Here is a 12,829-nt window from a genome sequence, read left to right as displayed (position 1 = left end):
GCCGCCCCGAGCGCCTTCCCTGCGCACGCCGCTCACCGGGGACGGAGCGAGCGCGCTGCCCTGGCCCCCCTGCTCTATGGCGGAGTCGCCGCCAGCGCCGCTGCCGCCCGCCGCGCTCTCCCCCTCCTCCTGCTCCGGGCAGCAGCGGCCTCCCCCCGGGTGCGCGCGCATCCAGCCCCCTCCCCAGCCGGCTCTGCGCTTCTTCCGTAACCGAGCCCTTGGAATCCCGGAGACCCGCCCCGCCCGCAGCGCGGCGCGCGGGGGACGCGCGCAAGCATCATAGAGCGGGCGCGCACAGAGCGGCCCTCCCGCCCGGGGCGTGGCCCCGGCCGCGCCTCTTAGGTCCTCCAAGCTCTAGGCCCGGTCATGTTGTCGTCTCCGCCTCCTCGGAGCCACGCCCCCGCGCCCACCGGCTCCGCCCCCGGCGCGCCCTTCCGGCCCAACCCCCACTGGACGCGCGCGCGGGGTGCTGGAGATTGGTCGGGTGGGAATCGCGCTGGCCAGTGTCCTGGGTGACCCGGGTACTTTGTTTCAAGTAGGGTTAAACTGTAGCCGTCGTGTGCGCTTACCTGGGTTTGCTCCCTCAAGTAAGGCGTAAACAAACAAAAACAGATCTCATTTTGTATTTTCAAACTCAGCTGTTCTGGGAATGCCATAGCCTCCTGTCCACCGTGGTTTCTCCAAGGACTTCAGATTGAACGAATGAAGCCGTTCCCCCCACGAAACGGTTGTCAGTGCCCTCCAGCGCTTGGGGTCAGGGCCACTACTTCTCCTAGGACCTTTTCAGGGTATAGGAAGGAGAAAGATTTGGAACACTCTGTTCAGTGGTAAGGGTTTGGCTTCTAGATTCTCCGTAGAATGCCTAAAATCCCTGAGTTCATCTAGAATTGATCTCATGTCGGGGGTCTTTTCTTGATTTAAACCCTTTGTCTCACATAAAAGTATCAGTGGCTTCTCACTTGGTAAATATATCTTTATGTGGAAAGCCCAATTTAACCCATAAAACTACACCTTCAGGAATCTGGGTGTAATTCATCTAAGTCAGCCAACTCATTATTCTGGAGTAATTTTAAAGGATAATGGAACTTTATTTAAAGAATGATTTAAATTTTAGAAAGTTATGTTTTACTCATATTTGAGAGGTGGATCTTGCTGTGTTGTCCAGACTGGCCTTAAATTCTTGGAATCAAATGATCCTCCAGCCTCAGCCTCCCACGTAGTTAGAAGCCAGGCTTAAAGAATTTTAGATTTTTATAACTGTCTACTCTTTCCAGAGATGTGCTATTGAAATCCAGGATGATACGCTATGAAATACTTGGAAGACTGAAATATACCATGTCAGACTGGATAAAGTTGGGTTTCTGAACATAGAGAACCTAAAATTAAGACCAATTTTAACATATAGAAACGAGTGTTTAATGTAATGTAATAGAAAATTAAAACTGGTTTGTCTAGCATTCAAACAGTAACTCATACACACAAACCTCACTTTGAGCCCAATCATGAACTTCTAATGTAGTTGATTAAAGAAAAACTAAATAACTCCTTGTAGGTAAACTATCTAGAAAAATGGCCAGCAAAGAGTTGTGTTGTCACAGAGAGGTCAGTCCTGGAACTATGTGCTTTTGAAGTCATTGGTCAGGGTAGAAACTGAAGGAGACAGCCAAGCTAGGCATATAGCTCAGCGCTGTGTTAAATAAGTGTACGTGAGGCCCTGGGTTTACCCCCAGCACTAACTACAAAGAAATGAGCAAAATCTCTTTGGAAGCAGTAGTGAGACCATAAATGGGAAAATATATACTTCTGGAAACTTTTACATTTCCATTTTGTGCCTATATCATGCCTATAAATGCATTTTAATGGAGTAAGTCACATGAATTTAAGGTCATTATTTTAACTTCTACTATTATCAATTTACTCAATTCCTGCAAATACCATTTAATGTTCCTCTAGTAAGAAAAATGCATTTAGGAATTCCAGAAGCTTTATTGTCACATGTGACTTTTCCTACTATAATCCCATCAAGTCTTTTTAAAGGTCCCCTTAAGACTTGCGGGGGAGGGGTCTTGAGCTAGTTGGAAGAACTATAAAGGTACATAAGATCTAGGAATGGTTCAGAATTGGATTAATGCAGGGTTGGGAGCTATGAAACCTTTTACAATCCAGTTGGTATGAACCAGGGGCCCGAGATGTTGGCCATTCACTTACGTAGTGACCAAAGGCAAGAGTTTTCTGAAACACTAAATACACTTCCTTTTCTCGGAGGAATAAAACTTAAAGACGTGGGCTCTCATAAGACTGTGCAAAGCAGTTTCAACTTTATAGAGAAGATTGATAGAAAAGTGGTCAATTAAGTGAGAGAAGTCTCCATGAGGAGGAGGGGCTTCCAAGAGAAGAAAAAAGCCATGGAACTCCTTTGTGGGGAGGTTTTTCATAGGGCATTGGCAGAATCTGGACAAAGACTGAAAGAATCTCTACTGAAATTGGTTAATCTGTGCTATCATGGGCTGAGAAAATGAAGAATCACAAGCTGTATGCATGCCGTGCCTGCCCAGCCAGGAAGATGGTCATGAGCTGTTCACGTGGTGCTTACCCAGTTCGAGGTAGCTGACCCTCTCCTCTGTCCATCTCTTACTCCAACTTTGTTAGTTACTGACTGATAACTCTTAGTCACTTGGACAGTGTTACTATCGCCTGACCTTGCAGGTGTCTCGCCAGTGCTGTTAATTAAACTAAACTTCCTCTGTCCCCACAACTACGTGACCAGCCTATAGTTTACTTGTGGCAGAGAGCTAGCTCTGTCACAGCCACCAAGATGTAGCTTCAGTCTTTCTTGGCTGTGTTATGTTCAGTTCCTTCTCTACAGGGTAGTCTGCAGTTTCTGAGGTGGAAGTCTTTTGTTAGAAGCAATTCTTAAAATTTAGTCTATTACAGTTAGCTGCGTAACAAGCCAGGACATAACAGAAACCAGTGATGGCATACATATGCCTCTCGAGGGTGTGAGAGATGTCTTAATCTGTTTCTAGTGCTCTGATAGAAGATCATGACCAAACGCAAGTTGGAGAGGAAAAAAGGTTTATTTGGCTCACATATTCCGAGTTACAATGTTGACAGAAGCCGAGACAGGAACCCAAGGTGTGAACCTTAAGGCAGGAAGTGAAACAAAGGCCTTGGAAGAAGCTGTTTACTGCCTTACTTCTTATGGCTTGCTCAGCCTGCTTTCTTAGACCACCGAGGACCACCTGCCCAGGGGTGGCATTACCCCCCCCCCAGTGGACTGTGCCCTCCCTGATCAATTATTAATCAATAAAACGGGCCACGGGCTTACATGGGCTACATGTAAAGTCTGTTGGCTACATTTTCTCAGTAACGGTTCCCTCTCCTCAAATGACTCAAACTTGTATCAAGTTGACAAGAAACTAGCAGGACAGGTCCAAGTGGGAGGGGTCAGCTGGTTGGCCTTCCCTGGCCTAGAGCCCCTGTCCCCCTTACCTGTCTAGTTTAGTTGTTTCACATCCAACTCTAAGACTTCTTCCTCAGGGTTTCAGCCTTCGCCAGGTTAATCTTTAATCTTCCTTCTAACCCCAGACTCTGCTCTCCATAGAACAAGTGTGAGGAACCTGCAGTTTTCATGACAGGACATTATCATGTGTCACCAGCATCATTACTACTGTCATTTACCACCCAAGACAGAGAACTAGCTCTGGTACTAGGGTCATCAGTCCAAATCACAGGCTGATGCTTTTTAAAAGATATGCTAAAAAAAAAAAAATGCCACAGTTTAGGCGTAAATTATAAATTAGCCAGATATAAAGCAAAGTACTCCAAGAAGAAATCCATACCTGATTCCAAATAAAAATAAAAATGTGTGTGCATATAATTTTAGAGACTGTTAGGAGGAGTCAAATAACTTAAAGTCAAATGAGCAGACACACAGATACAAATATTTAAATTCAGGGACAGTTGTGGAGTAGAGTCTAGTTTCACGAGCCTATTTTATGACATTCATCCTGTATCATTTATAGGGAAAGATGGACAGTTTGAGTCAGAGCTGTTGGAGAAGGGACTACATTAAAAAAAAGTTTTTTTTAAAAGTAACTGTCATACACCAAAATGTTTATAAACTGAATTTGAGGTCTGTTTTTAATGAAATAAAATGTGTTACATGTTTCCCAGGGCAATTAACTATTTTTATTATTCCTAGTCCATGGCATGGCAGGCGTGCTACCCACTCTTGAGAGTACACTCTTTAAAACGAGGCGCATCCGTCCCGTGCACGCAACAGGTACCTGACGAGCCCTTCGCAGGTGTCAGGAAGGCCCAGCACCAGGCTCTAGGGAGACCGTAGTGAAACTAAGAACCGTGAAATGTGTGAGCCGATGAGAGAAAAAGTTAAACGATCCCAATAAAGCCCAGCACGTTGGTGAGGGCCGCACTTTATGGCCGAGTTGCGGCCCCAGGAATAAAAGTGGGGAGTTTATGCGGATGTGGAGACCTGGCGTGGTAAGGACGGTTTCTGTGAACAAAGTGGTGGTTATAGAGAAATGGGATGGGGGTGTCACAGACCGGTTCTGCTAGATGAAAAGTGCAGCTTTGAGTGACAGAGGTGTGCAGGTGAGGAAACCAGGGAAAGCAGGGAGGGTTTAGACAGTCTAGCAAACCAGGCTCTGAGCTCGGGATCCGGCGACAGCTTCTGCGCTTTCTCATGTGAGACGCTGAGACCCTGGGAGAGCCAGTTACAGGCAGGAACTCTGTCTTGTTGAGATGTAATCTCTGATGCAATGTTACCGCTCTACCCAATGTTCCCTCTTCAGCCCCTGTTTCCTTTTTTAGTTGTTGGAGACAGACTTTTACTATACTGACTGGGACCCCTGGGCTCAAGCGCTTCTGCCCTCAGAGATCTTGGGGTGGCTTGCATTGACAACAGGTGTTCAGCATTTGTCTCTGCCAGACCTGATTTCAGGTGGATCATGTGTCAGAACATTCTGGTGTTTTGCAGGCCAGATAATGGTTCAAAACCACAGTTTGGTATATCAAGTGTTGCCTCGTGGTCCTTACACCTAAAGATCCACTTTCGTCTCCTGGAAGTGTGTACTTTTATACTTTTGTGCATTAGCCACAAGCACTCACTTACGGATAATGTTACAGGCAGCAGAAATTTTAGATATGTAAGTCAATTCTTAAATGATTTTTCTGCGGCTCAAAATTCACCCCTTCTTGTTCTCACTCGCTTCTCAGATAATTAACTCTTGTTAGTTGGAATTGTTCAGCGAGAAATTGCTCTGTAGTCATTCCAAGTGGATGGGTGTTTTAAAAAAGATAACTTTATTTATGCCATGGGTACTTGAAAGTGTCATCAGGCCTTTGACAGGCCTCGCCGGCAGCGTTTTGTTTTCGCTGGAAATTAGGTGAACAGTAGTTGTGCCAACTCAGTGAATCATAGGCTGCTAATTAGAGCTGGAGGCCGTCTCTTTGGTTGCTCTCCCCCTCTTATGCAATGTCTTACAAATTCTAGTCCTTAGCCTCTGAGCTCAGGAGGCAGCAGGGGAAAAGGGGCGATGATGTTCTCAACTGACACAGACACTCGTTGGCAAAAGTAAGATTGCTTTCAATATTGGTTATTTTATTACTCTGGAAGACCCCATCGAGAGTGTCTGCTAGTCGCTGAAGAGCACAGATCTCAAACCAGGCCTCCCTTCCTAACAGTGAGGTTTTGATCCCTGAATTCGCTCTATTTTTTTTTTCATAATAAAATATAACAACTGCGTATTTTTTAATTAGTTTTTTTGCTATTGGCTTAACCTCCTCTTGGTAAACAAAGAGGACATTTTTGAAAGAGCGGATAGTCTTTCAGGGTGACAGCTGGTGTTTTAGTTCTTGCCTGTCCACCTGGGGAGTGGAAAGCAGAGGTTGTTAAAACTCTATTGTTTGACGAATGGGCCAAATTCATACATAATCTTGGGTCTATGTTCCCCCCCCCCCCGCAATATAAACCAGCAAGATCTTTGACATTGAAAGAAAAGCAAAAATCTCAAAATTTGGTCACAGCCTCACAATGGTGATAGACTTCGTTGATAAGTGATGTAGAAGGCATTCCCCTAGGAATATGAAAAGTGCATTGGCTTCCCAATATTCTAAAATACAAAACAGTACATGTATTTTAGGTATTGGGTGACTTTACTGTAACTCTAGACTCTTCTTCTAGCCCCAGGGGAAGTTACTGGTTTCTTGATTGGAAGAGCTTCTTTGGTGGGAGACTTGTTGGTCACAGTTGCTTGCCTCCAGGCATCATTTGTTGTCACATCTTCTTGTGCACCCCCAGGGTGCAAGAAGAGAACACCTTTTCTGTTCCTATCTGTGGCAGACACATTAGTGAGCAACACCGAGCACTCAGTACCCCACTCTAGCTCCCTTGCCCACCCCCGCTGGGATAACCAGATAACGTGAATTGCTTTCTCACTGTAGCTCAGATGAGCTCCTCAGAAGAGAAGTGGGAAGCATTTCCCTCTTTGTTTAAAATAAGAGAAGACACGATGGCATTGCCCTCTTCCGTATGTTACTAAAGGAATAGATATGATTTCTGACAAGTGTGACAGCCATTTTGCAACCATGAAGCAAAGAACACAAAGATAAAAGACCCACGAGAGAAGAATAACAGAACCAAAGATGAAGAGTCAGCTACTGAACGACGCCTGGCAACTGTTATCTCCAGACTTCCTGTTACCTGGGAGCCAAGATCGCGGGCACAAGCAACCAAACACCTGATTTGCTAACATGCAAGCCATGCTATGATTCAGGCAGTGCTCAAGCATAATGTGAGCTCCTGGGTTCAGAACTACTAGATTAGAGGAGACAGCCAGGGAGGAGTGGGTGGAGGAGAGGGAAGGGTGGTTAAGAGGTGTTAGCAGAACGGGAAGGTGAGGTGGGATTCCCCTCCGAATGCTGTGAATGCTTTATTGCCACTAATTAATAAAGAAGCTGCTTTGGCCTATGGCAGGGTAGAACAGAGCTAAGCAGGAAAACGAAACTGAACGCAGAGAGAAAGAAGGTGGAGTTAGGCAGATGCCCAAGAAGCAAGAAGTAGCAAGCCATGAGCCTTGTGCTAAAATATAAAATAATTGAAGTGGGTTAATTTAAAAAATGTAAGAGTTAATAAGAAGCCTGAGCTAATAAATTAAACAGTGTTGTAATTAATATAGCTTCTGTGTGATTATTTGGGTCTGAGTGGCTGGGAAACCAACATGCGGTCGCTGTCTACAGGAAGGATTTTCTGTCACCCCCTGGTGGAAGCAAAAAAACTGTTCCAATAGACCATCTATGTCTGGGTTCTAATCTCCAGTTTGGTACATTAAAAAACCTCAAGCTTCAGAGACTATGGTACTAAAAATGATCTTTGAACTTGATTACATCACAGCAACTGTCCTCTTCTCTGCCTACCAGGAGAGCCCCATGATCATTGTTTTTACAAATGAAATACACAGTAGACTTGGTTTTCCAACTCTCTATCAAAACATTTAAAAAAAATTTTAAGTATACACACACACACACACACACACACACACACACACTGGTCTGCATGTATGTCTGGGTGAGGGTGTTGAGTCCCCTGGGACTGAGCTACAGATAGCTATGAGTCATAATGTGGGTGCTGGGAACTGAACCCAGGTCCTCTGATAGAACAATCAGTGCTCTTAACTACTTGCTGAGCCATCTCTTCAGCCCCTGAAAATATTTTCAACATGAATTTTTCTTTTCAATAATAATGTCACCTTTTAAAGCCATAATATACAATCACAATAGACCTATTTAGCAGTAACCACCCTGTTTCACTGTGTTGAGGAAGCCTACTTGTTCATTTCCTGGCCACCCAGACTCCCAAAATAATCACACAGAAATCTGTATTAATTGTAATATTGTTTGACCAATAGCTTAAGTGTATTTCTGGCTAACTCATATCTTGAATTAACCCATTTCAATTAATCTGTGTATTGCCACATGGCTGTGGCTTACCAACAAGGTTCTGGTGCATTTGCCTCCTGTGGGCAGTTACATGGCTTCTCACTGACTTTGCCTATTTTTTCTCTATAGCTTTTCCAGTCTGGCTATATTCTGTTTAGCCATTGGCCAAAAGCAGCTTTTTTATTCATTAACCAATAAAAGCAACACATGTATAGAAGGACCTCCACACCATCACTGCCCAAGTTTAATCTAACTGTCAAGAAGCCAGGATACTCTGAGTGATGTTGACAGAAGGAACAGATGCCACATAAAATGTCAATGATAAAGATTTGCCAGAGTACACAGAACATAAGCTCTGCTATTTTCCCCCCAGACACAGGTAGCCGGAACTCCCTGCCACCTGTAAGACAGTACCTACGCTGGTGATAACTGTTATCGACATGTAAGTGATTTGGCTTCTGCTGAGAGGAATCCTCCATAACAGAAAACTGCCTTAATTTGATTAACATTTATGTGATTTGTCTTGTACTTTATATAACTTTTTTTTCAGACTTTACATAAGTAATAAGGGCCATAAACAATAAAAAATAATGTCACATACTTAAACAACATGAGAATAATCATCTGACAGAATTAAGGAAAGGGGTCCTCAATAATTTATTATTTTTCCTTATAAAAGTAATGTATTTTTCAAATTTGAGAAAAAAAGACAATTACAAATCCTTCACATTCAATGAGTTCTAAGAAATTGTCTCTTGTGATCCCTATATTTTGATTTTTTTTCTTTTTTCTTTTTTTCTTTTGAGATTAGAATATAAAATTATTTCCCCTTTCCCTTTCCTCCCTCCCATATGGTCTTTGCTCTCTCTCAAGTTCATGACCTTTTATTCTTTTTTTTTTCAAATTTAACTTTCTATTGATTTTTTTTGTAATTTCACATCATGCATCTCAATTCCATTCACATCTCCCAGCCCCTTCCCATCCACCCTCTACCCTTGCAATACCCCTTCCCCGGTATAAAATAATAAAATTTAAAAGAAAAGAAAAAATCTCATTGTGGAAACTGTAGAAGGACACCATAAGTCACACAGTCCTTTCGTCCTTATATTGTTACTTGCAAGTGTTCATTGCACAGAACCCTTGGCCTGGTTTGAGCCCTCCCACTCTCGTGCCCTCAGGGCCTATCGGCCTGTGCCCCTGCCAACTGGGTCAGCTTTGCCGTGCTGCCCAGGTGAGGTGCAGGACCCGCTCACTCTCTCCAGTGATGCAGCCCGCGAGGGGTGGGACCAGTTCTCCCTGGGTTGGAGCCAGTGAGGAAGAGATCCGCCTCTGTGCAGCCCTATCCTCTTGGCCTTCAGTAGTAACAGGAGCCAGGGACATCGACACAGACCATGGCTACAACAGGGTCGCAGGTGCAGATGTGGCCCTTGGCAGCAGCTCAGGCCTAAACAGCACCATCGCCCTGGGTGGCAAGTAGGCCACCCACCTCAGCCTTCTCCTCATCCTCACTGTTGTCATGTCTTCATACTACAGTCCATCAGGTGCCAGGTATGCCCGCATTTTCACTCCTAAGCTCGGGTCATGCTGTAGCTGTCTCTGCCCATTCCACACATTTTCCTTGGGTATATCACTCTGTGGTGGTTTGAATGGACAGGACTCCAGTGAACTCACATGTTTGAATGCTTGGTGCCCAATAGGAAGAATTTCCTGGGAAGGATTATAAGCTATGGCCTTGTTGGAGATATGCCACAATGGGTGGGTCTGGGGGCTTTAAAAGATCATTCTAGTCCCAGTGTATCAGCCTTTACTCCCACTTGCAGTTCAAGATGTGAGCTCTCAGGTGCTGCTCCAGCCACCAGCTGCCTCCTACATCCACTCCTCCATCATGGATACTAATCGCTAAAACCATAAGCCCCAAATAAACTCTTTCTTCCATAAGTGGCCTTTCATGGTGTTTTAGCAGAACCATAGGAACGTAACTAAAGAACACCTCACTGAACCTGGCAGGAACTGACTCGAGCCTTCTGATAAACTCAAGGATTAGGCAGCACTGATTAGATGGTCCAGTTCTAGGTTGCCCATAGCTGGGTCCCACCCCCCACTCAATGAATACCATCCAAGTCCTCAAGGATGCTAGGACTCCAAGCACCCATCTCTCCCTCCCAAATCAGAAATATGTTTAGAATGATGAAAATGACACCCAAAATATGTTCCTTTTCTTAGACTAAGTCAGAAGGTTAGAACATGACACAGTGTGAGAATTCCACAGGGTGGTTTAGTGGTATATTATTTGTATTTTTGATAAATAAATCTTGCCTGAATACCAGAGGCAAAGCTAAAGCCACTAGAGGTCAGGCAGTGGTCACACACACACACACACACACACACACACACACACACACACCTTTAATCCCAGGATTTCAAAGACAGAATCAGCTGGATCTCTGTGAGTTTAAGAAATAAATCTAGATGGTGGTGACCTACACCTTTAATCCCAGTCCTAGGGAGTCATACGCCCTTAATCCCAGCACTGGAGGGAATGTAAAATGAGAGGAGAGAGAGGCTGTGTGCTTAGTGTGCAGTTGCTCAGCCTTGGAAGAGGTAAGACTTTTCTGTTGGCTTGGCTGCTTTGCTCTTCTGGTTTTCTGGTTGAACCCCAATATCTGACTCTGGGATTTTATTATTTGTGCTACAGGGTAGCCACTGAATTGCAAAGCTTAATGGAGTAGTTTACTTGATTAGGACTACACTGTGTAAAATCTCTTTCTCCCTCTTAACTGTAGTTATAGTGTCTAGAATAATCAAAGAGAAAATGGGCTAGGGAAGCACATCAGAAAGAAAGATAAGAAGGGAACGGAGTACGAAGATACTTTCTTTTCTGAATTCGCCATTCCCTCTCTCTTTGTTGCTCCAAGTCACTAGGAGCATGAAGAAGAGAAAGAGCACGGAGCAGGAGTGGAAAGGCATTTCCACGACAGTCATGCTACCTATGGGAGCTGGAAAGTGTCCCTTTGAAGTTACATTTCAAAGTCTGGTATTAAAGGATGTTTGCGTGAGAAGTCTGCAAAATATTCAGATGGGATAAGACTGAGAATAACCAAATATCATTTGAAACATGAACCTCTTATGATCATCATGACAAATTAGGTGGAGGTAAAGGAAGGCAGATCTCTGAGTTCAAGGCCAGCTTGGTCTACAGAGAGAGCTCTAGGACAGTCAGGGCTACACAGGAACCCTGTGTCAAAAAAACAAAAAGACAACAACAAAAAGTCCAACAACAAAATCATGACAACGGGAAATTGTTCATTGTCAAAATAAATAAACAAACAAACAAATAAATAAACAAATAATATTTTAGGGCTGGTGAGATAGTTTAGCACATAAAGGTGCCTGCAGACAAGTCTGATGACCTGAGTTCAAGCCCCAGGTCCCACATGGTGGAAGAACAGAACCAACTTCCAAAAGTTGTCTTCTGATCTACACACACACACACACACACACACACACACACACACACACACACCACTCAATACACACAGAGAGACACGCATAAATCAAACGTAACAAAAGAAGACATTTGAATTTAGATTATATGATATTAAATCCTTCGATCAGACCAGTGTTTAGCTGGGAAGCGGGACTAGAAAATCATGGACCACATTTGGAGGAAGGAAAAAGAGGATAAATGGCACATTTGCTTCTAGGAAGACTTAGTTAAGTAAGGAAATTTGACTGTCTATTTCAATGATGCGGCAGGAAATGATATAAAAAAGCTCTAAGAGGTTTTGGAGGGGGGAATCAGTGATAATTACAAAGAACACTAGGAAACAAAATAAAGGGCATCATTAACTTCAGGCGAAAGGAAAATGACTATAATCATGGTTATAATTTTAGAGTATTCTACAACACATGGTAATATTTGAATGTTTTAACCAAAAAGTAGGAAGGCAAACTTAACAACGAAAATCCCAGCTGAAGAAGCAGTCATTGCTGCCCCTAGAGAGAGGGCACAAGGTTGGGCCAGGAAGCATATATTTTCCTTAGACTTAGTGAAGATGTAACTTGCTAAAAGTTGAGCATCTAGTATTTTTACTAAAAGTACAATAATTGGGTGGTGTATATGGAGACACCTGCCTAATATCCCAGAATGCAGGCAGGCAGGGAAGGCAGGAGGACCAAGAGGACAAAGACACATGATCTGTCTCAAAAAGAGAGAGAGAGAAAGAGAAGGGGGTGGATAATGTGACTTATCTTGGAGTACTCTCATTTACAACCTCACGAAATAAAGATAATTGCCATTTTCCCCAAGTGCCTATTATATGACCGTCCTTGGGCTGGACGCTTTTTATGCATTGTTTTTAATTCTCACCTCACTGCATAGAAGACGTCATTTTTCTCAGGTTACAGATAAAGACACAAAGGTAACCAGGTGTTAAATCACCGCTGAGAGACCGCACAACTGCTAATGACAAAGCTGGAGAGAAGCTGCATGGGTCCATCTGGTTTGGAAACCTGAGCCCTTTGCGTTACACATCCACACGAAATACAGCCTTCCTTTGTTGCTATGTAATTTCATGTTTTGCACACGTTAACGGTTTATTCCCTGTATGGGTTCTATGAACTTGTTAGGTTTCAGCGTTTTTTTGGCTGGTGACTTAGAGCGCCCTTAGAGTCCCCGGTGTGTCATTTTGAAGGATTGTAGTTTCAGAATGGTCAGCCATAACTCTGAACTGCAGACATTTTTGTTGTTGTTGTTCATTTGTTTGTTTTCTTAGTACTGGCTCTTTGCTGGTGTTTGGCAAGTTTGACAGCACGATGATTAGGGGAGCAAAAGCAATGCTTGTAGGCTCCATGTTAAAAGAACTGGTAT

At 43.7% G+C, this 12,829-nt stretch overlaps 1 protein-coding gene across 1 annotated transcript in view; it reads right to left on the bottom strand.

Moving 5' to 3' along the window:
* Mbd2 (methyl-CpG binding domain protein 2) overlaps positions 1-281 on the bottom strand; it is a 54,098-nt gene extending 53,817 nt beyond the window's left edge. Inside the window, exon 1 of the mRNA XM_026783374.1 lies at positions 3-281. Coding sequence (XP_026639175.1) covers positions 3-171 — 169 coding nt within the window. The 5' untranslated portion in view covers positions 172-281. The remainder of the gene's footprint in view (positions 1-2) is intronic.
* Positions 282-12,829: the final 12,548 nt, after the last annotated feature.

The sequence above is a fragment of the Microtus ochrogaster genome, chromosome 18 (assembly GCF_000317375.1).
Source record: "Microtus ochrogaster isolate Prairie Vole_2 chromosome 18, MicOch1.0, whole genome shotgun sequence".
NCBI classification, from domain to species: Eukaryota; Metazoa; Chordata; class Mammalia; order Rodentia; family Cricetidae; genus Microtus; species Microtus ochrogaster.
The sequence above is the reverse complement of the archived record's forward strand: the minus strand, read 5'-3'. Positions and strand labels throughout refer to the sequence as shown.